General features: G+C 43.3%; 2 protein-coding genes across 8 annotated transcripts in view; both read left to right on the top strand.

Annotated features, from left to right (window-relative positions):
* Window positions 1-5,590, top strand: part of ACBD4 (acyl-CoA binding domain containing 4) — a 47,273-nt gene extending 41,683 nt beyond the window's left edge. For all 5 annotated transcript variants that reach the window (XM_063138462.1, XM_063138461.1, XM_063138466.1 and 2 more), the window contains exons 9-10: window positions 2,533-2,586; window positions 3,518-5,590. In XM_063138462.1, the coding sequence (XP_062994532.1) occupies window positions 2,533-2,586; window positions 3,518-3,628 (165 nt within the window). In that variant the 3' untranslated portion in view covers window positions 3,629-5,590. The remainder of the gene's footprint in view (window positions 1-2,532; window positions 2,587-3,517) is intronic.
* A 6,954-nt stretch (window positions 5,591-12,544) lies between these two features.
* Window positions 12,545-15,587, top strand: HEXIM1 (HEXIM P-TEFb complex subunit 1). 3 transcript variants are annotated; one of them, XM_063137645.1, is made up of 2 exons: window positions 12,545-12,680; window positions 13,621-15,587. In XM_063137645.1, the coding sequence occupies exon 2, from the start codon at window positions 14,052-14,054 to the stop codon at window positions 15,135-15,137; it is 1,086 nt and encodes a 361-aa protein (XP_062993715.1). In that variant the 5' UTR covers window positions 12,545-12,680; window positions 13,621-14,051; the 3' UTR covers window positions 15,138-15,587. The 3 variants fall into 3 exon arrangements, with proteins under 3 accessions (XP_062993715.1, XP_062993713.1, XP_062993714.1); XM_063137643.1 differs by lacking the exon at window positions 12,545-12,680 and adding an exon at window positions 13,015-13,075; XM_063137644.1 differs by lacking the exon at window positions 12,545-12,680 and adding an exon at window positions 13,046-13,106.
* The last annotated feature ends 11,838 nt before the right edge of the window (window positions 15,588-27,425 follow it).

Raw genomic sequence — 27,425 nt, 5'->3', positions numbered from 1 at the left:
TTTCCCCTGCCTACAAATTCACAAGGCAAGAGTGGCAGCCCCTGTGTATAAAGCCCAGTGGGGCTCTATAGACAGGGGAAATAATCCCAGGCCTGGGAAGTGCTTGGGGAGCGGCCAATTGTGCCATCCCTTGGTGGGGCGTCATGATCCACAGCTCCCAACGCACTTCGCAGGACAGGCCCATCAGTTTCAAAGCTGAGGCCGGAGAAATCTCGGCATCAAAACAAATGGGTGTGCACACGTTGCACAGGGATATCATCCCCAGACTGGGGGTGATATCCCCACACAGCACGTGCATCCCCATTTGTTTCGGGGCTAAGTGAGGACCGGGGATAGTATCCATGCACAGTGTGTGCAAACCCATTAGTTTCGGGGCTGAGTATGGGGAGAGGTGACAATGGAGCCAGCGATGCCAAGCACAGTCATCCCGTGTTAAGGGATCAGCTGGCTCGGCGCCTCCTTTGCTGGCAGGGCCATAGAAACAAGGGAACAGGTGGCCCCCTTCCTTGTTTCTGTGGCCTCGCCAGTGAAGAAGGAGGTGGCGGTGCTGGTGCCGAGACAACTGATCCCCTCATAGGGGATGACTTCCCATAGCACCTGCTGCAGAAGCAAGAAGTTGTGGCCAAATCTCTTCCCCTATCAGCGGAAGAGATCCATCCGCGGGTTCTCGGTTTGGTATTGCCCATGTTGCCTGCAGCACATGTCCATCAGTGGCAGCTGCAGCCACAACTAGGGACTGGAGGGGATCTGTGTCTTGGTTCTGGCTGCGGCAGCCGCCAAGGGGCGCACTGCTGGCACCTCTGCAGCAACAAGGAGGCAGCTTCTCTCCCCCCTGTCTGCCCCTCCCCATGGAATGGCAGCACCCCGATCAGGTAAGGGGGAACCAGCAGCGCCATTCGGTGGGGGGAGAGCAATAGCCAACCCTGCTGTTATAGCCTACTCAACAGAGAATGCATGTCGCCCAAGTCCGACTTGCAAATAGTCATCTGTGAAATGGTTTATGAGGGCAGGGTTTATTCGAACGCACCCAGTGTCCCCTTGGGGACTCGGCACAGCATGAAGCAACCTGGCCACCATTGCCTGCATCCCTGCTTTTATTTCCCTGGATTTCCTTCTGGGGGGTGGGAGGCTCCATGGGGCAGATTATGTTGCCCAGCAGGCTGGATTAGGCCCACAATCTGGGGGTTATGGACCTGATTTATGATGATAGTAATCCAGAGAGGGGTTAAATAAATTGGAGCAGCGCTGCTCCAGCAGTTTCTATTCACGTAGGTTTAGTGCTATACTAGTTGCACCTTATTAGACATAATAAGAACAATAGAATAATTGAAAGGGAAAAATGAAGGATGGACAAAGTCCATTTGTGTGAAGCTAGCCTGAGCTCCTGCAAGTGTTAGACAACAGCTTCGCTCCTCCTTCACATTCTGCTCACAAGAGAAGGTGAAAGCCCACTCATCTGGCACTTGCAGGAGCTCCTGGAAGCATCAGTCCTGCAAGTGCTGGATGAGTGCACAACCTCCACTCCCCTGAAGGAGTCCCCACCTCCTCCCAAAGCTCCTGGTAGCCTTCAGGTCAGGAGGCAAGGCTTGAGGTGGGGAGGGAGAGGAGGAGTTGGGGCCCCAAAGGGAGTGCAAGCCTCTGTGAGCCAGATGGGTAACTTCCATGGGCTGATTTATGCCCATGGGCTAGAGGCTGCCCAGCCATGGTATATAAAAGGGCTTCTCCAGTTGGCAAACGGTGAACAAGAAGCTGGTAAATCAACGTTTCCCAAACTCTTGATAGCTGGCATACACTTCCCCCCTAAATTCCAGTCAAATGCACACTTTACTCCCAAGTCTATAAATCAAGGAGGGGGAACATGTGACCTTCCAGCTGGTTTTGCCTACAACTACCATTATTCCTTGCCATTGGCTATGTTGGGTACGGCTGATAGGAGCTGTAAGCCAAAACTGCTAAGTGGAGGGGGCACAAATTGCCCACTCCAGGTCTATAATGAGTAAGGACAAAATGTGAAAAAATGTCTGTGAGGGGGGGGGGACATTAAAAAGATTGTTTCTATAAGAAACTGCAAAATAGGTATACTGGTGAAAAATAGAAACAAAATTAGGCCTTAGCTGGACCTAAGGTTTATCCTGGGATTGTCCTGAGGTCATCCTGTTCATGTAAATGACACACAGGATATCCCGGGAGCAGGCAGGGATGACTCCAGGATAAACCTTCGGTCTAGCTAAGGCAAAAGATACAAGAAAAGAGTTCTCACTGCACATTAGTGAATAAGTGGACATGCACACAATAGAGATAATAACTCTGAGAAAGAGGGGAGAGAGATTAGTTTTGATGAAGGGTGATTTGTGAAGCTTTGAGCCACACAGGCAAAGATTCAATTTGTACATTTTTAAAATATTTACCTAATACAATTTTGGCCCCAGAAATAGATCTACAAAAAAGTTTTTAAAAAATAAAGCACAGGCTATGATAGTGCACAGGCTTCTAGCACGTATAGAAGCTCATTATGATTTTGCTGTCTTTCAGGACCACGCGACAATGTTGAATCTCTGTCCGCTGACCACATGGCATGATGAAAAGGTATGGTGACCCATTGAGGCATACAGTCTATGCCTTTTGGTTTATTGATACGGGCCTTGAAGAGAGCAGTCCTATGGTCCATGGGTGAGCATCCCAGGGGCCCTAGGATGGCTCAGAGGTCAGAGAGAGTGCTCAGACCTTAGAAGGGGTAATTGGAGATCTGACACCCCTCCCCCCCTCACAGCCAGTGCAGGAAAAAGTCGACCTTAGAGAGGGGGAAACGGGGATGTTCTGCTGGGTGGAATGGGAGGAGACTGGAGAGGTCAGGATGTGATTTAACCTGACCTCCTTCCTTCCCCCTCCAAAGCACCCTTGCTAGACAGGCTGAAAAGCCCAGCTTGTGAAAAATCAAAGATCGGATGATGGGGAGACAAAGATCACCTCCTGCCCTGCTGGCTTTAGCCCAACAGGGCATCGGAATCTTGGAAGCCTCTGAGTTCTGGGGCTTCTGAGTAACGGGTAAGGGATTGGCTACTAATGCTAAAATGGTATTAGGAACAAGGCTTAATTTAAAAATAGAAATATAGATGTAGTATGAACATAAGAGCCATGCTGGATCAAACAAAGGGTCTGTCTAGTCCAGCACTCTGTTCACAGTGGCCAACCAGCCATTGGCCAGGGACCAACAAGCAGGACACCGTGCAGCAGCACCCTCCCACCCAAGAGTCTGGGCATATGCAAAAGACCCTTTGCTTGCCATCAACCCCCATCAAACACCAGGGAAATTTTAATCAATGAATAAAGCTTCAGTTGAGTCATTCCATTTATTTAATCATCTTTATCTAAATCCTAAACTTTAGGATTTAGATAAAGCCAGCGGGAGAATCCAAATGTCCTTGGTGAGGAACTGTAGTGGGTAACATTGCACCGTCAGTGCTTTTTTAAAAATCCATTCTGGCATTTTACTCCACGATCTTCTCCAATTCCACAGGAACCGCAAAGTTGGCCTGTACGCTTGTCTTCTCGGACCTGGTTTTTCTTGCTGGCTTGGCCTTTCGTTGCCCAGTTGCTCTTTTGGTATTTTCAGAGACAGAAGAGGTGAATTGCAAGCCTGTCTTTTAGCAGCATTTAAAAAAAAAAATCCTCGTGAAAGGCCTGGAAAGTTCTGATGGTTTTGAACTCTGAACTTTGGATTCCTATCAACACTTCTATTTACCATCTTGGATCTTTGTAGTCCTGCAATCCTGGGGCGGACACGTAATCAAATTTGATTTATACCAAAGGCTGGGGAGAGGGGTAAGTGTTCTTGTTCAATCAACATGAAGAAGAGTGCAAAGAAAAACAGAAACAAGGCTTGTCAATCAACATTATGCCTTCACCGATGTGTATCACACATTGTAGCACTGAACTTTGCCCCCCATACTCCCATTTGGAGAATGGGAGTATGGGGGGCAGGCAGGTTTTCCTTAACTATTCCAGGAGGTGGCCCTTTTTCTACAAATCCCCCATCTCTGAAAGAGGCAGGGTATCTAAATCTTTCCAGATGTGGGAAACAGCTTCATGCTAATAAACTGCTGTTCTCTTCCTTCTGCTTGTTTCAAACGGTGTGGTAGTGATGCTTCTGACAAAAAGAGTTCCCACAAAAACTTGGGGCTCCACATGCCATTTGTCCATCCCTCCTCTCTCAATCAGAAACACTTTGGCCAAGCTTATAATCAACAGGTGCAAGGTGGCCAGTATGCTACTGAAAAGACAGCTTAATGTGACCTGTGAGGCTGTCACTTCAATCACCCACAATCTATTCCAGAAACTGGAGTTTGGCCACTGATTATGACAAATCTCCCATATCATGCATCTCCACATGGAATCAGGTAGAATAGAGGGAAGAATTCCTCTGAGAATGACAGAGGCACTTTTTCCCCCATACATGGGGAAGGGGCGGAGGACTTGGGGCCCTCCTTATATTTTGTCTACAACTCCCATCATCCCTTACCATTAATTTTGTTGGTTAGGGCTGATGGGAATTGTGGGGACAACATCTGGAGGGCCATAAATTGTCTACCCCTGCTCTGTACTGAATTATCACCTCTGTACTTTTGGAGGGTTGGGTGAGGCTAACATAAATGTCCTGTGACCAATTTTGGGCCCTGTATTTTAGGAAGGATATCAACAAATTGAAATGTGTCTGGAAGAGGATGACAAAGATGGTGAAAGGCCTGAACACCAAATCCTTTGAGGAAAGGCTGAAGACATTTTGTATGTTTAGCCTAGAGAAGAGACAATTAAGGGGTGATATGACAGCCACCTTCAAATATTTAAAGAGCTATCACATAGAGCATAGAGTAAATTTGATTTCTGTTGTTCTAGAGGTAAGCCCCAAATCAAAATCTTTAAAACTACAAGAAAATGGGATTTCAGCTAAGCATTAGGAAGAATTTCCTGCCAGTACAAGGCTACCTCTGAAGGTGTGGACTTTCATTAGAGATTTTTGAGCAGAGGCTGAATTGACTAGCTACCTTAAAGCATACCTGACAGATGGCTGTCCAGCTGCCTCTTGAATGCCTCTAGTGTGGGAGAGCCCCTGACCTTCCTAGGCAATTGGTTCCATTGTCGTACTGCTCTAACAGTCAGGAAGTTTTTCTTGATGTCCAGCAGGAATTTGGCTTCCTGTAACTTGAGCCCATTATTACGTGCCCTGCACTCTGGGAGGATCGAGAGGAGATCCTGGCCCTCCTCTGTGTGACAACCTTTCAAGTATTTGAAGAGTGCTATCATGTCTCCCCTCAATTTTCTTTTCTCCAGTCTAAACACGCCCAGTTCTTTTAGCCTTTCCTCATAGGGCTTTGTTTCCAGACCCCTGATCATCCTTGTTGCTTTGCTGAAGCTCACCACAGGCCCAATGAGATAATTGTCTGCAAGAATAGCCAGTTAGCTGCCCCCAAGAAGCCTGGCATGATGAAAATGGCTATTCCCTGTTTGCGCCAGGCCCTACCTGCCACTTTTAGCGCTATGCTGGTCAAAACATGGGATATACATGGTAAAATAAAATAAAATATGGCTCTGGTCCAGGTTATTTGAAAGAACGTATTTTCTCTTATCAGACTGCCCATGCTTTGAGATCTTCTGGAGAAGTCCTTCTTTCAGTCTCACCATCTTCACAGGTGCACTTGGTGGGAACATGGGAGAGGGCCTTCTAGGTGGCTGCTCCAGTGCTTTGGAACTCTCTTCCCAGGGCTCCCTCCTTGATGAGCTTTCGGAAGCAGGCTAAAACTTTTTTGTTCCAGCAGGCATTTGGAGAATAATCTGCCCCTCCATCTATGTTAATGTCTTATAATTTTGTTGTGTATTTTAAACGTTTATGTCCCATCCACCCCACCCCACCCCAATGTATGTTTTAAACTTTGTAAGGCTGCTTTGAGGCCCAGCATTGGGCAAAAGGCGGGATACAAATAAATATAATAATAATAATAATAATAATAATAATAATAATAATAATAATAATATAATAATAATAAGAAGAAGAAGAAGAAGAAGAAAAAGTTGCAATAATTGATATATTGACGGATGTGTGAGAAAATGCACAATTTAATAAAGAAAAGCTAATCATATTTAGAAGGAAAGGTTTTATATACACACATATATATTTCCTACTACAGTAACACACCAGAATCAAAATACCTTCAAAAATTAAACAAGAATGTCCTTAATTCTCAGCCCTCACCAATTCTAATTTCTGCTTACAAATTAAAATTGGTCCCAACAAATTAATTTAATAGGTGTTTCATCTACCAATTAAGCTGAATAAAGGTTGATTAAACTGGTGTGCGATGCAATCGTATTCATAAGAAGACAGACCCATTGAATTCAGTGGATCTTAGTCCCAGGTAGGTATTTGCATCTATAAGATTGTAGTCCTACTTGGCCATTGCTGGATAAATCTGTTTAAATGGTCATCTGTATGAATGCATGCCTGAGGATGGTTTAGAATGTTTAGACACTGAATATTAGTCATGTATGGATTGGCAGTGTGGGGTACCAAGCAAACCCACCAGCCAATGGGTTTGCTTGGGGTACCAAGCAAACCCATTGTCCTGATTCAATTGCTGACATGTTTTAGTAGAGAAATGTGCAAATATTTAAATATTCATTTTTGTAGGAGAAACGTATGTCATTTAAAATATAGACCAATTAATTATTCCAAATCACAGAAAAGAGGAAGTCCTTCACGAGTAAGATGATAGTCTCTGTGTGCTTCTACCGCTTAGGGAATGAAAAGATTCCCAATAAGGAAGCACTCGTTCTACCCAGCCCCCTACAGGTGCACATTCCTAGAGCTGGATGGAGTGTTATGGATCATCCAGTCCAACCAGATGCTAGAGCATCTGCAGTTGATGGCTGTCCAGCCTCTGCTTGAAGAACTACACCCACCCCACGTAATTGGTTCCATTGTCCATCTGCTCGTAATATGAAGTTTATCATACTGTTCAACCAAAATCTACCTGCATAACAGAAGTATCCAGGTATCCAAAACACGCTTTCTACATTTAGATTTAAATTATGCATTGTATATAGAATTTTGCAGCCTCTCTGACAGAATCCCATTTCTAAACATGGGTCACTTTTGCTGAGTATGCATGAATAAATCCAGTTGAGATTAGAGCTGCCAACTTTTCACACTACTACTTCTAATAGTAGCTCTATTAACACATTACACTATGATCTCCATGCTGTGAAAAGCTTTGCCTGCTGATTTCTGCACAACTACTTCTTGTTACAGACACAAGAGAAGATGAGTGTGTGTGTGTGTGTTTTTCTTGGGCATTTGGCAACCCTAGCTGTTGTCCATACATATATCCAAACTGTGTGAGATCCCAAATGTAAGGCTTCACACAGTAATTATACCAGCTTTGTCTGGATATGGACCTATATTGTGTCCTATTTGTGGTCACCATATTTGTGGTCACTTGCTCTAAACCACAGAATCTTTGGCAGGGATGAGTTCATGGGATGCAAACTAAAAGCCAAAGAAGGCATGACCTAGATTAGACCCTGTATTCCTTTTCATGAACAAAAGATCTGTAGATGTGAAACCAAGAAGAAGAAACTGGTAGCCTTGCCCAGGAGATGACTACAAGGATGGTTCTCTGTGGAGTTCAGCTGTCTGTTTGAATTCCCTCCTGCTGCAAAGGGGTAGCAGGCAGTCCAAACAGGAGCTAAGCTAAACTTCAGGCCACAGGCTAGAAGGAAAAGATGTTTGGAAATATCAATACAGAGCCTCTTTGGCAAACGAGACCGGAAGCATCTCTAGAAAGCAAGAGGCTTATTTTCAACTGAATATTAACATTCTTATTGTAGGAATTCTCACACCATCTTTAGGAGGTAAGTCACTGAATTCCCATTTTTCAGAAAGAGAACCAAGGCAGACTTCCTTTGTGCAAATGTTGCAGAGCAAGTCCACTGAAGAGTAGAAGGAGCCCTCTCCTGCATCCTGAACCACCCCTCTTGTTTCTTTGTATGATCTGTAAATATACTGGGCCAGCAAGGTTTACCTAGTCACAGATGGAGAATAAAATTGAAAAGGCATGCTCTGAACCATGGTGATTATTCCACATAACAGAGTGGTTTCCTCCAGTGTGCAAAGTATTAAAAATTTAGGATGTAATTCTAAATGTACTAGTGAGTCCTATTGAACTCAGGTTTATTTCTGAGAAAGCATAGAATCATAGAATAGCAGAGTTGGAAGGGGCCTACAAGGCCATCAAGTCCAACCCCCTGCTCAATGCAGGAATCCACCCTAAAGCATCCCTGACAGATGCTTGTCCAGCTGCATCTTGAAGGCCTCTAGTGTGGGAGAGGCCACAACCTCACCAGGCAACTGATTCCATTGCCGTACTGCTCTAACAGTTAGGAAGTTTTGTTCAACAGCAAACAGTCAGGTTTGCTCTCTTTGGGCTGATATCCTATATCCACTTACATAGAAGTAAGCCCAATTAATTCAGTTGGACTTACTTCTGAGTAGACATGTATTGTACTGCTGTCTGGTGTCTCACTCTGGTGTGGGAAGCTGTGTGTGGTCCAGTAAAACAGAGTTGCGATCTGACCAGGACAAGTTACATTTCCCCAACTTCAATTTCTCCATTTGTAACATAGACATTAAGATGTTTTACATTGCTGATCACCTTCTTTAAAATGTTATTTTCTAACTTAACCTCCTTCTGGTAATCTTTAGTGAGGTTGCAGAAGGAATGTTTTTGTCAGTAAAGTCAAACTTTGGCAAGAACAGTGCTAGCTACATTCAAATGAAAGTACTTTGTAAAATCTCCATTTTTCTGTAAACTAATTAAAATATGTCTTGAAAAATCTAAACTTTTAGACTGAAGAAGAATGAAATTTCAACTCCTTTGCAAGTATATTTAAGATAAATTGTGCTGAATCTAACTTCTTAGCCAGTTTGTGCCCATTATCTAGATCTTACAAGATGCTATTTCTTATGCTTCAGTTCTCCAGTTTTAAAAATATGTTTTTATTATAATGCCCAGACATCACAGGCCTGTTTTGTGAGGATGGGGAAAAAAGTATAGATAATTTCTAAGTGAATATTTTTAATCTGAAATGGAACCCTGACTATATCAGGGATCTATTTGTAAGACATTTACATTTTTGCCTGTGCAATATTTTATTTTCTGATCCATTTAAAAACATATATTTCACAATTCTCTCAGGAGGACTATTATATTACAGAGAAATGTTGCATAGCAGTAAAATATCAAACTTGCAGGAGCAGTATATAAAATACATAGTGAGACAGTCTGCCCGATGAAGTTAACAAATAGAGTTAAAAGGAAAATAATTAATTAAACTGTTGCCTCCTTACAACAGAAAGTGAATTGTTCTTCTGTGATTACCTTTAATAATTCAATCACAATAGTGCTAAATGTATATTCATTTGCATTTAAAACACTGACATTTCAGGTTTATTTAACCCCCATAAGACGTAAAAGGGAATCCTACCTGTGGCGTCAAATCCAGCTCCCAAGGATTTCCTATCTAGCCCTCAATGCAGTTCATGGTACAAGAATGACACAGTTTCTATGTACTATTAAACACCTCTGTCACTTTCTCCCAAGGTAAGACAAGAAAGGGGCTTTTAAACTCATGACTACTGCAACATGAGCAAGCACAAGATTTGATTTATTACATTTATATACAGCCCCATAGCCGAAGCTCTCTGGACGGTTTACAAAAGTTTGAAACAGAGAACATTAAAAAGTATACAAAATTTAAAACCATCAAAAACACAAACAGTATAAAAACAACAGTATCCATTTAAAAACAATAGTTCTGGGGTCCGTTAAAAAACAAACAAACTTAGCGTTGTTAAATGCTGTTAAGTGCCTGGGAAAAGAGAAAAGATAAAGTTGGCGCCAGGTGAGCCTCATCGGGGGGCCACCACTGAAAAGGCCCTCTCCCTTGTTGCCATCCTCCGAGCTTCCCTCGGAGGAGGATCTTAGGTGTTGAGTAAAAAGTATGGGTAGGTTCATGTCGGGAGAGGTGTTCCATCAGGTATTGAGGTCCCAAGCTGTGTAGGGCTTTATAGGTTAAAATCAGCACCTTGAATTGGGCTTGGAAGCTTATAGGTAGCCAATGCAAGCGGGCCAGAATCGGTGTTATATGTCCAAACCTCCTTGTTCCAGTTATCAATCTGGCCGCTGCATTTTGCACAAACTGCAGCTTCCGAACAGTCTTCAAAGGCTGCCCCACATAGAGGGCACTGCAGTAATCTAATTTGGAGGTTACCTGAGTATGGACAACTGAAGCTAGGTTATCCCTGTCCAGATAGGGGCGTACCTGGGCCACCTACCAGAGTTGGTAGAAAGCACTCCGTGCCACAGAGGCCACCTGAGCCTCAAGTGACACAGATGGTTCTAGGAGAACCCCCAGCTACGAACCTGCTCCTTCATGGGGAGTGGGGAGTGTTCCCCATCCAGAAAAGGTTGAACACCCACCATCTGGTCAGAAGAACCACCCACCAGCAGCATCTCAGTCTTGTCTGGATTGAGTTTCAGTTTATTAGCCCTCATCCAGTCCATTGTCGCAGCCAGGCACCAGTTCAACATATCCACAGCCTCTCCTGTTGAAGATGAAAAGGAGAAATAGAGCTGCATGTCATCAGCATACTGATGACAACGCACTCCAAAACTCCCGGATGACCGGACCCAACGGTTTTATGTACATGTTAAGCAGCATGGGGACAAGACTGACCCCTGCGGAACCCCATACTGGAGAGTCCACCGGGCGGAGCAATGCTCCCTAAGCACCACCTTCTGGAGCCATCCTGCCAACTAAGAGCGGAACCACTGCAAAGCAGTGCCTCCCACTCCCAACTCAGCCGGACGTCCCAGGAGGATACCATGGTCGATGGTATCAAAAGCCGCTGAGAGATCAAGGGGAATCAACAGAGTCACACTCCCCCTGTCTTTCTCCCGACATCATACAGGGCGACCAAGGCTGTTTCCATGCCAAAACCAGGCCTGAAACCCCACTGAAATGGATCCAGATAATCAGTCTCATCCAAGAGTGTCTGGAGCTGGCCCGCCACCACCCACTCAGGGATCTTGCCCAGGAATGGAACATTTGCCACCGGTCTGTAGTTACTAAGATTTTCCAGGTCCAAGGAAGTTTTCTTCAGGAAAACAGCCTTCATAGCAGCCCACCACCACTCTGCCTCTTAGCAACCCACTCCTGTACATAACCCAAGACTCTGGGAAGTGAAAGAGCAGTTATGAAGAAGAAAAAAGAGCCATACCTCAGTAGTGTGCGTTCTCTTCCCTTTCTTATTGTTTTCTTATGGTTTTATTAGATTGTAAGCCTATGTGGCAGGGTTTTGCTGTTTTATTCTTTTACTATGTACAGCACCATGTACATTGATGGTGCTATATAAATAAATAAATAAATAAATAAATAAATAATAATAATAATAATAATAATAATAATGTAAAAGGTCCCAGATTCAATCCCTGGCATATCCAGGTATGGCTAGGAAAGAATTCTGCCTGAAACCCTGGAGAGGTACTGCAGGTTGTTGTGGACTACATGGAACAATGGTCTCTCTCAGTTTAAGGCAGCTTCCTATGTTCCCATAAGCATAAAAAGAGCACATAAAGGAAAGCCTTCTGCGCCATCATTTCTGTTCACACTGCAGGAAAGTGTGTTAAAGAACGCTCGGCCTGCATCTTAACAGCTTGTGTGTTTGCAACTACTGGAACAGTCAGTGTTGCCAGTCTTCCGCCGTTTGCTCAGTCATAGTTATGGCCCTTGTTGTGGTTTTGAGACTGCAGTAGTATGGTTTAATCTGAGGGCTGCATAGGATTTACATAGGCAAGCAACAATGAAGAGGAATCCGTCTCTGAACATGTGCAAAGTGCATTTTTCCTCACTGGGAGATATTAGCATAGTCCTAAAGATCTGAAGTTCGGCATCTTTCTAGAAACCGGCTACTGCCCATGTCTCTCTTCGCCCCCACCCGCCAACAACAAGGAATAGAAAACAGGAGTACTGTACTTTAATCTGTTGCTATTTCCACATATCTTCCCCAGAGGAAGCAACTATAGAAAGCATCAGTCCAGGCACTCAGTCTTTAATCACTAGTCCACGACGCCCCTGCCAGGTTTCCAATTACATCATTTGATTTAACGGGTGGGCCTTTAAGACGGAACTAATTTCTAACTTCGGTTTGTTTACAACTCCCTCCACGCGGATCAGTCACCATTATAAGTTATTACCGCTTGTTTCGTTACACAATTAATAATGTCCTTCCGCCAGAAAGGGGTTCCAAGCCGAATCTCCCATCCAGATCTTTTTCGCCACCAGATGACATCCCATCTACCCACAAATACTCGAGGTGTTGCTGCAATTCTGCGGTCCTAAACAGGTGAGCCATTACGGAATCCTCTTAATCTTCAGAGTCGCGTCAGAACTACTTTTTGGGCAGTACTACTTTTCTCTTACAGGGAGAATTGCCGAGCTATTTTTCTCCAGCTCCATTGTGAAAGATAAAGAACATGAGGTGACACTCGTCTTCATATGTGACCTATGAGGGCTTTTAGGAATTGTTCGCCACCCACTGGAGATTTCAACCCCCTCGTGAACTGATGGTATGTCCCAGTGCGTACTTCTTCCACAGCCTCCTACTATTCTCCTCTAATTGGTTGAGTCACAAATGAAAGACGGCCACTATAGCTATTCATGCATTTCCTGTTTAGCAGGCCTATCAGAGAATGTCTCGTCCTTCGTCCAACCCTAACCGAAAGTTGATTGGTTAAAGACTACAGCCCCACCATGGTTCTGGGAATCGTAGTCATTGTATTAAGAGCAAGCTGGGCAATCGATCGGAGAGAAACCACAAATCCCGAGATACTTTGCGACAAAGGGGTTGAGGGGCGGCTGCGCGCTGAGTTGTGGGGGCTGGCTCGTTTATATAAGGCGAGGCAGAGAGTTGACAGTAGCAGTTGAGAACTGGAGGCGCTTGAGCGGAGGAAGGAAGAAAGAGGTTGGAGGAGGGGCGGGACTAACTGCTGGGGGTGGGTATTCGAACGTTGGGTGTGTTCGGAGAAGTTAACCAGTTCCTGTCTGGGGTTAACTCTTTGCTTTCTGAGGCGTAGAACATTTTTAACCTATTCGAGGCTGGACTAATAGGTTTTGTTTTTATCTGCTGAAGCTTGGGCCGGAAAAATATATTCTCCGCTTCCTATCTGATTATTAGGCCTGAACTGGGGAGAGGAAGGAAAACCTTTGCACGTACACACCCCTTGGCACGGGGACTGCTTTTAACTCCTTGGTGCTTGTACTAGAGCAACTTTAACCCTTGGGTGCCTGCACCTGGACAGTTTAACTGTATTGTCAGTACTGGAGTGAGGATGCCTACTGTTTAATTCTTCAGTGGCTACCTAATCTCCTGGATGATGGTGATGATGATGAATTTACTTTTAAACTAATAATTGTACAAGTTGCTTTTGGGGGAGCATAAAGACTATTGCCTTGGATCCTGCACCAGCTTCAACATCTCTCCCCCCTCCCATCATTTTACATTTCCAGATGTCTAAAGTTGTGAAGAGGAAGAGAAGCGGAGACTGACCCTGCTCAGCACTGTGAGGATAATGCAAGTTTAAAGGCAATTGGGTGACAAAGACAGCTGTTGAGTTCGTCCTTCTGCAAGGGTTAATGGTGGTGCTCTTGAGTACTGAGGGTAGTAGCAAAGGCAAATAGAACAAATACCCTAAGAACTTGTTCCAGGATTAAAAGTAGCAAGAGGACTGCAAGGGATTATAAGTGAAGACCAGTGCCTGAAGAGTTAAAGGCATTCGGTACCTGAGAACTTACAAAGCAGGCAAGCATCAGCAGGATTTAAAACGTCAAAGGTGTTCCAGGCTGGTGAGACCCCTTAAAAATAAAAGGGTACCAACCCGTTGGACTTAAACAATAACAGATAAAATTTTGTTAGGAAGAAGTTGTCCATCAAACCAGCAATGGCTGACACTCCCCTCTCTGTCAGTCAGCCGCAACCTAATGGCAAAACGTCTTCCCTCTCCCCTTGTGTGGGTACAGGTAGTGGAGGCAGTGGTGAAGTGGAATCTTTTGTAGTCTCTTCTTCCACCAACCGGGACCTGCTCCAAGGAGAAGAGATGGATGGTAGGTGGCAACTGAAAGAGACTAAGCATCATGATGGCAGCCCAATGAGTGGTCATAATAATGCTTGCTCTGGTGCAGCATGTGGAACTCCTCTGGTTGGGGGATGCTGTGGTTTGGGTGCCCCAGAAGGGGCTATTGGTGAGGTTCAGGACCAGAACTGTGGTGCAGAGGTAGATCTTCAGAATGCAGATGATGGAGAGCAGTTGAATCTGCAGTGTCAAGGAAATTGTGGGCCTGTTGGCCAGAGATGCAGGCCTCAGGCTGGGGGAGAAGAAGAAAGGCAGCTGGGCAAAAAGAAACATAGGAGGCGCCCTTCCAAGAAGAAAAGACATTGGAAGCCTTACTACAAGCTCAGTTGGGAAGAAAAGAAAAAGTTTGATGAGAAGCAGAGCCAGCGTGCTTCAAGGCTGCGGGCGGAGATGTTTGCCAAGGGGCAGCCGGTTGCACCATACAATACCACACAGTTCTTGATGGAGGACCATGACCAGGAAGAGCCAGACTTGAAGACTGGCCTCTATCCCAAGAGGTCTGCTACCAAGTCAGATGACACCAGTGAAGAAGACTTTGTGGAAGAGGAGGATGGCGGCAGTGATGGGATGGGAGGAGATGGCAGTGAGTTCCTCCAGAAGGACTTCTCAGAGACGTACGAGAGGTACCATGTAGAGAGTCTGCAGAACATGAGCAAACAGGAATTGATCAAGGAGTACCTGGAGTTGGAGAAGTGTCTTTCCAGAATGGAGGATGAGAACAATCGCCTGCGGATGGAGAACAAGAAATTTACAGGAGACTCAACAACGGAGGACCCCCAGATAAGTCAGTTGCAGCTTGAACTGGATAGGTTGAGAGCTGAGAACCAGAAACTTTTGAAAGAGAATGAACTCTGCAGACAACAGGAGAAACCTCTCTCCAAACCGGGAGAGTGAAACTGAGGGTTTTCTGAGAACTTAAGTGGAATGGGACAGAAAACCTACCCAAGAGGAGAATGCAAGTTGCCATATCCATATTGTGGGTGTGTATATAAAAAGACAAATGGACCTTTTTCTTTTTGGTGATTGAATCAGAATAAATTGAAAATCTCACATTGTTTTTGAAGATAGTTCTAACATAGTGTGTGTTCCTTTTTTAATTATGTGTAATCAAGGGGTTTTGAGTAGGGTGCTTTTTTAACGAAACAGAATTTCCAGCATTCATGGGAGAATGTTTTAAAAGTACATCTGACTTGTTAAAGCTTGCATTTTGTTTTTCCTCAAAAGGCGAGACTAGCTGGGTGAGGGATGGGGGAAAGTGACAAAAGATGTTGTAAAACAGTTGCATTCTGAAAAAAGGATATACAGATTTATGCTAAGAGTTTTAATAAATATAAGGACATGTCAGTGTAATGATTCTGGTGTGGTTTCTAGAAAAATAATTCAAAATATTTTCTCTTGGTGGAGAATATTGTGAATAATTTTTCCAGGTGACATTTGGAGGCTGTTTTTAAAAATGAATTAATGGAAAATGAATTTGGAGGAAATTAACAGTTCTATGCCACAGTGTTCACTTCCCTATATAGAAAACCATTAGTTTAATGTTACTAATTATTAGAGCACTCTTAATTTGCCTTGTGCCTTACAATTAGTGATTTATTTGTGTATATGCTGTCAAAAGCAAACTACTTTCTTTTATTATGTTTGTCCTCACAACAAACCCATGTGGCAGGTCTCTGCTTCCATGTTTACATTTGGAGAGTCGGAGGATGGGGGAAGCATGGCTTGCCCAGTGCAATACACCAAGTCTGTGGCAGTGATGGGACTTTGAAAGCCTATTGCTCAACTCCAATTTTCTGACCACTGTAAAAGTGTTTTAATATTTATATTGCTGGCTATTTCTTCATAAACAATCTGTAGTTTTAACAGACATGCACCAGGATGAGAATATTATAGGCTCTTTTCTCTTTAAAAAACAAAAATAAAAACTGGGGCATTGACTTGGTGGGGGACTTTTGTATGCACTCCACATTCAGCAATGGGAAAGGATTTTTTCCCAATGGTCAAATAGCTTAGTGCACACTCAATTGTTCTGTCCTTACCTTCTTGTGTAGCTTGGCTCACATGAGCCATGTGGATAGTTTATGCTCCCTTGTGGGTGCCGTTTGGTTTTTTCTTGCTTGCAGCTCATGATAGTGCAAATACATGAGAGGTTCTAAAATCAAGGAGTGGTCTGAATCAGGGATGGTGAATCACCATCCCTGATTTAGACCACTCCTTGATTTTAGAAGCTTTAGCCACACGCTCTCCAGAGGCAATTGGACTGCATCTCCCATCAGCCCTAGACAGCATAACCAGAGTGAACAAAGCTGGGATTAAATAACTTTATAATTAAGTGCTGCTTACATGTCTGGAAATGTCTTCATGCAGAATGGTGGGCTACTGGAAGGGGTTTTCCAGCTTCTGCCGCCATAAGCTCTGTGAGCTGCCAGGAATCATCCAGGCTTGTGGGAGTAGGAGCTGGCCCTCAGTTACTTGGGAGAACTAGCAATGGACAGGAGGCCATCCCTATTGTAGAAAGAGGGAAGTAAAAATATAAGGGACAGGGGTTGCAGCTGAGATACTAAAAAGAGGTATATTACATTTCACTTTTAATTTTGAAAGTACCGCTAAAATGAAACATTGTACGTTTTTGCTTCTACCAAATAACAGAATATGGGGCACATCTGTAAGTAAGTCATTGTGTTTTAGGATTGCAGATACTGAAGAACTCTGGGAAACCCTTAACCTTGATTATTTCCAAGTTAAAGTAGATCTGATAATATTGGCTTTGTCCATGGCTGTTTTTCCTGGGTCTTGGTAATGGCTGTCTGAACTTTGAAGGCGTGTCTCCATTTTCTATGTCTTTCACCAAAGTGAAATTCAGTATAGCAAAACAGAAAAGGTACTTCATTTTTCGTGGTGGAGGGAGGCATTGTTCCAGAGCTGACCATGGGGAAAATAGATTGGTGAAGGAGGATGTAAGCTTTTGAGATGCACAAAACTCTTCCACATCTGTAATTTCATCTTGTGTAACTGATCTCCAGTCAGTGTTATTCTGCTTCCTTCTGTAACTCTTCTTTTTACTAAGTTGTGAGGGAGGAAAAAGAAGAGTAGAGAATGTTAACCTTTTCTAGCCATTGGAATAGGGGAAGCTGCACTGTTTCCCTACATTCACATGTTGGCTTACAATATTGTCAATGACCAGTGTGATGTAATGGATGCTTCATTGCACTGGCCAAGTACTTTACCATGAGGCTCAGTAGGGCTAGCCTTGGGGTATTTGCTATCTCTCAATCTAACCTTCCTCTACACTATTGTTGTGATGAAATAGGATAATCTCAGCATAAGTTACCCTGAGCTCCTTGGAGGACAACAGGGGTGCGAATGGGATAAGTCTGTACTTGTAAATAGATGCTCACCTGTGTGAAGTAAGAACTGCTTCTTGACAAGCAGGCAGGGAAACTAGTAAATGGGTAAAGAGATGGCTCTCTCTTCAAGCCTTTGGTGTGATAAAAGTTGACTACATACATGTAAGAGTGTAGTTAGGTGGGCTAGAAACTTTTGTGGACTGCTGCATAAGTGAAACATTCAGCTGAAAAAATGAGAACTATATATGGGAAAACTATGTTAAAAATAGCTTAGTGACAGCCATCTGTAGGCCCAAAGAGCTCTCTGAAAAAGTTGATATTTCTTGGTGTATATCTGCCACAGTTCCACACCGGTAATGTCCAAGTTAGGTTATTATAAAGTATTACAGGTGGGACTATCTTTTGAATGTTGATGGCCAGGTTATTATTGGGAAGCTGGCATAGTAAACCTATTTTGCTGATGTTAAAACAAGAGTGGGCAATGCCTATCATCCCTCACCATTGATTATGCTGGCTAGGTCCAATGGAAGTTGTGGTCCTCCATATGTTTTGGCCTATAAGTTGCTCACCCCTGTGTTAAAAGATTTGCACTGGCTCCCAATTTGTTCCTAGCACAATTCAAAGTGCTGTTTTTGACCTATAAAGCTCTACACTGCCTTGACCCAGGTTATCTGAAGGACTGCCTTCTCATGAATAAATGTCCATGTGTGCTAAGATCAGGCATGGGGAATGTGTGGCCCTCCAAATGTTGGGAACTGCAACTACCCTCAGCCAAACAGAGCCAACGGTGAGGGATGATGATTACACATTGCCCCTCCTTGGCTGAGATCATCTGAGGCCCTGCTGAGAAGACCCCTGCCTTCAGGAATAAAGCAGATAACAACCAGGGATGGACTTTTCTGTAGTGTTGCTCCCCACTCCCATTGTGGAAGCCCTTCCCAGAAATATTGGCATGTTTATCATTTGTCAGCTGGTGAACGCTTGTATTTTCCCAAGCTTTTGATTAACAGCATCATGATAATCTGTTAATGTACCTGCTTTTTCTGTTCGTTTATTTTTAATTACTAAGAATTGATAAATTTTGCTTTAATTATAAGCTGCCTTGAATATATTCTGTGAGACTAACAAATATTTTAAATAAATCTTTCCACTATGTTTTAAAAAAAGCTCATTAGGGTGAAAGGAAAAATCTCCCTGATCTAGTTTACCATATGCAGCTGAGTGTGTTTTTAACTTGGGGCCAGGGGAGGGAACCTTAAAAACATGCCAACAGCCCTGAATTCTTTCACCTCATTGTGTGTAATGTGCAAAACAGTTCTTCCCTCACAACAGTATGAGGTTGATAGTGCATCAGTAATAGAGCAGGAATCTTCAGCTCTTATAAATTATTGGCATAAATCCTTTCAAGACAAGCAGTGGCATACATTTTTAAAAACTGAACATACAAAATACTGTTTTAATTTTGGTGAATGAAAGATATCACCAACAGAAAACTCTCTTAAGAGCTGTCATTCTCACAGAAAACCTGGAAAAATGTATATATCCTGGGCACTGTGTTTCTCTCAGCCCCTCCACCCCCAATTACAAATTTGATCTTATTGCTAGCCAGATGCTTCTGGGAAATGGATGGCAGACCATAGTCATTAAAACCACTCTGCCCTGTTGGTTCAATTTAGTTATCATGGCTAATAACCATGAGGATAATAGGTTTTCTTTATCAATGGTAAAGTTACATCACTGTTTTCATATCACTAAAATAGCTGGTGTGGCTGTTCCTTAAGAGTAATCAACTTCCTGAGAGATTGAGCAAAAGAAGTTATCCTCTGTTTCTGGTTTTCTTTGTTTGGGGGCTGGTTTACCCAAACATTTTTATTACTCAGGGGATAAAGCATCAAATGACTCTGATTTGAAGTAGATAATTTGCTGTAAATCAGCAAAGGTCTCTGATTCCCAAGTGTTTAATAATAGCAAAATGTAGTACAAGTCAAATAAATAGATGGTTGTCTCTACCTCCTGAGCCACCATGTTGTATGTGACCAAGTTGCTACTCTTCACCTGGCACTGGCTGCAACATTCCCATCATTAGATCCACTGATGTAATTGGACTAGCCTCTATGGCCAATGGTGAGGGAAGATGGGAGTTGCAGTCCAATAACATCTGGGATCTGAATTAGTGGAACTTAAACAGATCCACCAAGCCTGAGGTCTGCTCAAGCCTGCTCGAAGAGGCATGTGCTGCCCCCTTTCCCCCACACTCCAATTCTCCATACTTTGTTCTGTCCACAGAACATCTATTTCCCAAGAACCTTGTCCGCTCCTGTGAGAAGATCAACCCATCCCAGATTTACACAGTAATTTAGCTTTCATAAGTAACCATTTAGTAAAATGCTAACTCTCTTACTGGCTGTAAATAGCAAACAAATATGGGCCGATTGGCACATGTGGGTAACCATTTTGAATATTCAAGCCACAGTTGTGGCTTGTGTCCTAGGAAAGGTGGGTTTGGGCATGGTTAACAAACCACCCACAACCCTAAAACACCTCATGGATGGGTTGTTAACCACAGCAGCAACCCATCATCACTGGGTACAGACAGCACACCAAGCTGCAATATATATATGGCTTGAATATTCCAAACTCACTCAGCACGTACAACAACTCATCATAGCTTATATAAACAACAGAAGGCTGTGATGATTGTGCAAACTGGACACAGAAAAGCAGTAGAGGAAGTTTTTCCTGGCATGGAAATGGGTAAAACCAACCATTTCATTGGTTTTACCCATTGTCAAGCCATGTTGCTGTTGAAAGTATGGAGTGGGGGTCTGTTAAAAAAAAAATCATCCTGAAACCAGTCCAACTTTCAAAGATTAGCATAACTAATACTGCTTGCAGAATGTTGACCTTCTTAGTTAAAGAATCTCCTGCTTGCAAAACAGTGGAGTCTCTCAGTGCAATGTTCTCACATTCCTTGAAATGAAGATTATTGTTTGTTGCCTCGACTCCACCCAATTTATCAAAATAATTCCAAAGATTGCTGTTAACAAACAATAACAGCACTTGTGGGAAGCACTAGTAGCCTTTTAGAGCCAATTGTTATAAGGTACCACTTCAATTACTTTGAAGTTGCTCCATCAGGCTGAACTTGGGTTCTTCTAGATGAGGCTTTTATCATGCAATTGCCCTGCTGCATTCATGGAATGTTATGGGCAATCCAGACATCATCATCTTCCACTCATAACCGTCTTGTGTTTTCCTACTGCTTCTGTCTTTGTTCCTGCTGCATTAATTCCATTAAGGAGAAAACTCATAGAATCATAGAATAGCGGAGTTGGAAGGGGCCTACAAGGCCATCGAGTCCAACCCCCTGCTCAATGCAGGAATCCACCCTAAAGCATCCCTGACAGATGGTTCTCCAGCTGCCTCTTGAAGGCCTCTAGTGTGGGAGAGCCCACAACCTCCCTAGGTAACTGATTCCATTGTCCTACTGCTCTAACAGTCAGGAAGTTTTTCCTGATGTCCAGCTGGAATCTGGCTTCCTTTAACTTGAGCCCATTATTCCGTGTCCTGCACTCTGGGAGGATCGAGAAGAGATCCTGGCCCTCCTCTGTGTGACAACCTTTTAAGTATTTGAAGAGCGCTATCATGTCTCCCCTCAAACTTCTCTTCTCCAGGCTAAACATGCTCAGTTCTTTCAGTCTCTCTTCATAGGGCTTTGTTTCCAGACCCCTGATCATCCTGGTTGCCCTCCTCTGAACACGCTCCAGCTTGTCTGCATCCTTCTTGAATTGTGGAGCCCAGAACTGAATGCAATACTCTAGATGAGGCCTAACCAGGGCCGAATAGAGAGGAACCAGGACCTCACGTGATTTGGAAGCTATACTTCTATTAACGCAGCCCAAAATAGCATTTGCCTTTCTTGTAGCCATATCGCACTGTTGGCTCATATTCAGCTTGTGATCTACAACAATTCCAAGATCTTTCTCGTTTGTAATATTGCTGAGCCAAGTATCCCCCATCTTGTAACTGTACCTTTGGTTTCTATTTCCTAAATGTAGAACTTGGCATTTATCCCTATTAAATTTCATCCTGCTGTTTTCAGCCCAGCACTCCAGCCTATCAAGATCACTTTGAAGTTTGTTTCTGTCTTCCAGGGTATTAGGTATCCCACCCAATTTTGTGTCATCTGCAAATTTGAAAAGCGTTCCCTGCACCTCCTCGTCCAAATCATTAAAAAATGTTGAAGAGCACTGGGCCCAGGACTGAGCCCTGCGGCACCCCACTCGTTGCCTCTCCCCAGTTTGAGAAGGTTCCATTGATAAGTACTCTTTGAGTCCGATTCTGTAGCCAACTGTGAATCCACCTAATAGTTGTTCCATCTAGCCTACTTTTAGCTAGTTTGTTAATCAGAATATCATGGGGCAGTTTGTCAAAAGCTTTGCTGAAGTCAAGATACATGACATCCACAGCATTCCCACAATCCACAAGGGAGGTTACCCGATCAAAAAATGAGATCAAATTAGTCTGACAGGATTTGTTCCTGACAAATCCATGTTGGTTTCTACTGATCACCGCATTGATTTCAAGGTGTTTACAGATGGACTTCTTTATAATCTGCTCCAGAATTTTCCCAGGGATGGATGTCAGACTGACTGGTCTGTAGTTCCCAGGTTCCTCCTTTTTGCCCTTTTTGAATGCCTTCTAATTAGTTTTGCTAGGAGCCTTCTACCTACCTATCTGCTGAAATAGCTTCTGGAAAGAGCTTTGGGGTCTTTCCTTTTATCCCAAGCTGGTGTCCCATCATTTCCCATCAGCATGGCTGTTGGCCATGCCAGCTGAGAATAATGGGAGTTCTAGTCCAGCATACCTGGAGGGCACATCTGGAGTTGGAGGGCTGAAGCGCCTCCTTTTTTTTGGTACTTAATACACATTATGCAAAAGTAATAAGGGATGAAGAGGGAATAGGAAAACAAGCAAACATAGCCAATGATTCTACTTAAGAAGAGTTACTGATAAAACACGGAGTTGCCTCTATTTAAAATATCATAAATAACTTTTGTACATTGGTTGTAGCCTTTGCTAACCAAGTGTAGCTGTAGAGTAAAATTTTGATTGCTCAAAGGGATATACAAGATTTGACTCAGACCCCTTGCCTTTTGGTTGTGGGTAAGGTATGCAAGAAAAATAATATAAAGTGACTGAACAGTATTGAATTGCCAACCAGTTAGTAAAGAATAACAGCTTGTTGTTGGGCTATTCCCCCTTTGAAATGTCTGCATTGAAAAGGCATCAATCTTCTGAGGTTCTGCAGTTAAGAGGTTTCCTAAGGGCACAATCCTATGCACATTTAGACAGAAAAAAGGCCTACAACTCCCAGAATGCCCCAGACAGCTTCATGACATGCATTTCCGGCCTTGCTTATGGTTGCTGTAATGCAGTGCGTAACAGCTGACTCTGTTCTGGTATTCCCCACCACCAAATTGGCAAGTTCTAGTTTCAGCAAGGTACATTTCATTTCTTCCTCTTATGCCTTGCAAAGCTTTCTTAGAATCTTTCTGTTTGTTGTTCTGTTGACTCCCAAGTTTCACTAGAGAAACCACCATGAGCTCAAATTTCAGCTGCTTACTCTTCATTATTTCCTGTTCTTTACAAAGCAAGCCTGGCTTGGCTAACTGGTGGCTGCTGGAGCCAAAGTTATTGAGTTCCTGATTTAGAAGTATCTTGCGTTCTGGGATCACCCTTTTTGTTTTGCTTTCTATCCGCAACTCATTCTAAAAACTGAAATCAAGTTGGCCAGAAGCCCCTCCTCAAAGCTTCCCAGATCAAGTTACCCCACTCACCCACACCATAACTGTTTTGCAATAAAGAAAATGTCTGGGGATTCAATCATGGATTTTTCACATCTCGTGTAGTTTGGCCCAACAGCAGTCTTACCCAAACTAATGCTGACTGGGGATGATGGGAATCGTAGGGCACCAGTATGGGAAAGGCTGCTCCTAATGTAAGGCCCATTTGTTTGGGTTCTTTGCCCTTTTATTGAATCCTAATAGTTTTCTGGGAAATCATATTTGGAAGCAGAGCCCTTTTCATTGGCTGCCTGTCTGGTTTGCTATTTCTAATGGGAACTCTTGAATTCTAATACTAACTAGGTCTTTATATCTTTTGTTATGAATCTTCTATATCTCTTATTTATAGGTGGCACTCATGCCCCTTAAGTGTTCCCCAAACATCTGTTATCTAAAAACATTTGTTTTGTTATATTTTACTCTCATGCCCCCAAAGATTTTCTTTTTAGAGTAAGCATTATTTACCCTCTGAAGAATCCAGCCCTTGTGTTTTTGCTGTTCTAGGTGAAACATCAGATCAGAAGGCTGCAAGCCAAAAGCAGTGGCTCATATGAAGACACAAATAGGCAGCCTCTTCTGACACTGAATGATGCTGCTTCTCCCCTGCACAGGAATTGAGAAGTAGTAGAATGCTCTACACCTGATGTGACTCCTACTCCTAGCAAAGCCAAGAGAGAAAAGGCAACTTTGAGCAGTACATCATCCAGAGATTATGGGTGGCCTACTTAGAAGAAATTTTGAGGATACCCTCTTGATATTTATTTATTTATTTAAAACATTTGTATCCTGCCCTATATCATAAAGATCTCAGGGCGGCCTACAGATAAGAGCATACAGTATAAAACAATAAATATGACATAGCCCAGTGGTTAGATGGGAAACTGCCAGCTACTGTATGCTCAATTTCCTATGGGGGTGGTTAATTCTTTCACTCTTTCATTAAGACTTGTAGGAATGATCTTCCAGGGACATTTCTCAGTATTAATTCAACCTTGCATTTAAGTACTAGCCTGGTAGCCAATGGCATCAAAGATTTCCACGTAGGTGAGTGAGGGCTGGTGGAGGGGGGACAGATTTCTCCACCCCTTTCTCTGCCAATCCCCAGCAAGATAGGTTTTTTTAAAAAAAAAATTGCAGGCTTGTAATGTTTGTGCTCATATTTACACAGGTGAATTGATTATTAATTGGATCTATATCCCCCTGCTACAAAGGGCAACTCACAAGAAAAACAAAATGTTGAAAACAGTCCAACAAATTTACAATGTAACAATTAAATCAACTAAAAGCAGGGAAAACAACAGCAATGCAAAATTAACAAATTGGCTAACCAAGTTAAATGCCTATCTAAGCTAAAAGAAGGTGATTGTAAAGTGGGGGCCAGATGGATCTTCAAGGGTGTGCAACCTGACTGCTACTGTGGAGATAGCTTATGCAGCCCAGTGAGCAGGACAGTGGCTGTGGATTCAAATCTCTTGGTTTTATTAATGCCTTTTTCTTTCAGACCAATCTATGCATGTTTACTTGAAAGTTGCACTAAGTTTAGTGGGTAACTATGCACAGGATGGCAGCCTTGGAGACACTGTTAAGAACTGGAAGATCTAGAACCAGGTTCCAGGGTTGTCATTAAGTGTGATGGATGGAGAACCAAGAGTTTTATGTTTAAATCTATTTTTAATAGCTTTATGTCTTCTATTTTGAGAAGGCTACATGGAACTGCATTTTCTACAATGGCCTTGCACACTAGCCTTTCAGTAACAGGTTTGCACATACGAGGGTGGTTAATAAGCCACTGTTGCTTATTAATCATCCCTGCGCATGCTGATTTCTCTAATTACCCTCACTATGCACCTTGTCATTAAATGTGTTTCTGCTGAGGGTGGCTGGCTGGAGCGGTTAACACACCACCAAAACCCACACGCTGATGTATGATTGGTATTTATTATTATTTATTTATTTATTTAAAATATTTATATACCACTCCCCATTGAAAAATTTCGGAGCGGTGTACAAGGTAAAATGAAAATAAAAACAGAATAAAACAGTTAAAACAAAATTTAAAAAGAAGCAAAAACAAAAAACACAGAAATCCAAGGCTGCATGTTAAAGAAAGGCTTCTTGGAATAAAGATGTTTTCAGGAGGTGCTGAAAGGAGTACAAGGTTGGCGCCTGCCTGACCTCCAGAGGCAGGGAATTCCACAGGAGGGGCACCACCATGCTGAAGGCTCTTCCCCTGGTGGATTCCAATCGGAGGATGGATCTAGGTGGAACCACCAGGAGCAGGCCCTCGGATGACCTCAGTGACCGGGCAGGTTGGTAAGGGAGAAGGCGCTCTCTCAGGTATCCTGGTCCCAAGTTGTTTAGGGCTTTGTACACAAGTACAAGAACCTTCAACCTGGCCCGGTAGCGAATAGGCAGCCAGTGCAGTTCCCTCAGCAGAGGAGTTACATGCTGGAAAGGGGCAGCTCCGGACAACAGCCGAGCTGCAGCATTCTGCACTAGCTCCAGCTTCCGGAGCAGCTTCAAGGGCAGCCCCACATAGAGCGCGTTGCAGTAATCCGATCTTGAGGTTACCAATGCCTGTACCACCGTGGCCAAGCGATCCCTGTCCCCCTCTGCTAGTTAGTGCAGTCTTGACTCCAAATCCATGGGTTAAAGTTTAACATTTAAACATTCAAATCCTCACTGGCTTAATTGCTTTACATCTTGCTTGGAACTGAATGTTTAAGAGCATCATTCTAGTGCTGCCTGCAATAGCTTTATGTGAAAAATTAACTGTTAGCCAACAGGATCTATTGGTTCTTATCGCTCTGGGTGACTTTGAAAAGGGATTATGTTGTAGGGATTAGTTTTTAAAAATTTGGTATGGAGGCAATTCAGTCAAATAACCCCCCATATTCAGTTGTACCATGTAAATAAGAACCATGCCCAAAATTGTTTGGGTAATTGTGATGTTCTATCAGTAAAATGAAGTTTTTCAGATTGTGCAAGTGGATATATATGGGGAAAGCTGATGAATGGGATAATATGAGAAATGCATTGGGGTTGCAGACCTACACTATTTTACCTGGGAGTATGCCCTATTAAACTCAGAGAGGCTTGCTTTTTGAATAGATATGCATAGGATTGCGTCTTCTTAAAGATGCTATATTGTTGTTGTTGTTGTTGTTGTTATTATTATTATCATCATCATCATCATCCAAACCAAACTTGACCATGGTCAAAGGCCCTAAAACACTGTTAAAATTGTAGTATCATTAGATAGCGATTTAATCGACAAAACATGTTGCACTTCAGAGAGCTCTAACAATGCTTGGGCTAACGTGGGGTCACCTTTTCTATTTTACGAGGTTCACGTTTTTAACTTTCAGGAAGTCTTTGAAAACCTATTTTTCTTAGAACTGGATTTCCTTTAGCGGCCTCACCTTTAGCCTGGAAACGTAACACCCTCCTCTAGCCTCACGCGCAGAATGGCCAATAAGGCGGAGAAACTACATGTCCCAGTATGCATTGCTTCACCGTGAACTAATGGAGAGTTGCATGTTGGGAACGGTGTTCGGGGAGAAGACGAGACAAGTGGGAAATGGTCTGCCATGTTTTGGCGTGCGGAGTGTGGTGGGGGGATTCTATGCGTTGTGGACATTTTGCTTTTGCAAACCGACCGAATGATGAAATGCTTGCATCCTCTCCCGGCCTTGGTATATTATATATTTCTGGAAGGACATCGTTCCTCCTGTCCTTTTAACAGCTGTTATGACTGGCAGAAATTCAACAGTGGAAGCTTTGAGCCACTGCTTCATCTCCATACTGGGAAGGGGCGAATTGTACCTGATGGATTTCTGTCTGATCATGCAGCTGCGTGAAAGGTACATGGGGGCCCCGCCAAGGGGTAGGAGGTGAAGTGACTGTTCTGGGAGAGGAGGGGGGCTGTGGGGAGGAGAATGCCGGAGGCTTATAATGGACCTTAAAAGGTTTGTGGGATGATGTTGGAG

This window comes from Elgaria multicarinata, chromosome 11 (genome assembly GCF_023053635.1).
Source record: "Elgaria multicarinata webbii isolate HBS135686 ecotype San Diego chromosome 11, rElgMul1.1.pri, whole genome shotgun sequence".
Classification (NCBI taxonomy): Eukaryota; Metazoa; Chordata; class Lepidosauria; order Squamata; family Anguidae; genus Elgaria; species Elgaria multicarinata.
This window is presented reverse-complemented; position numbering and strand designations above follow the sequence as displayed.

Excerpts from the sequence above, each read along its gene's own strand:
- HEXIM1 (XM_063137645.1), top strand. The coding sequence starts at position 14,052 with ATGGCTGACACTCCCCTCTCTGTCAGTCAGCCGCAACCTAATGGCAAA.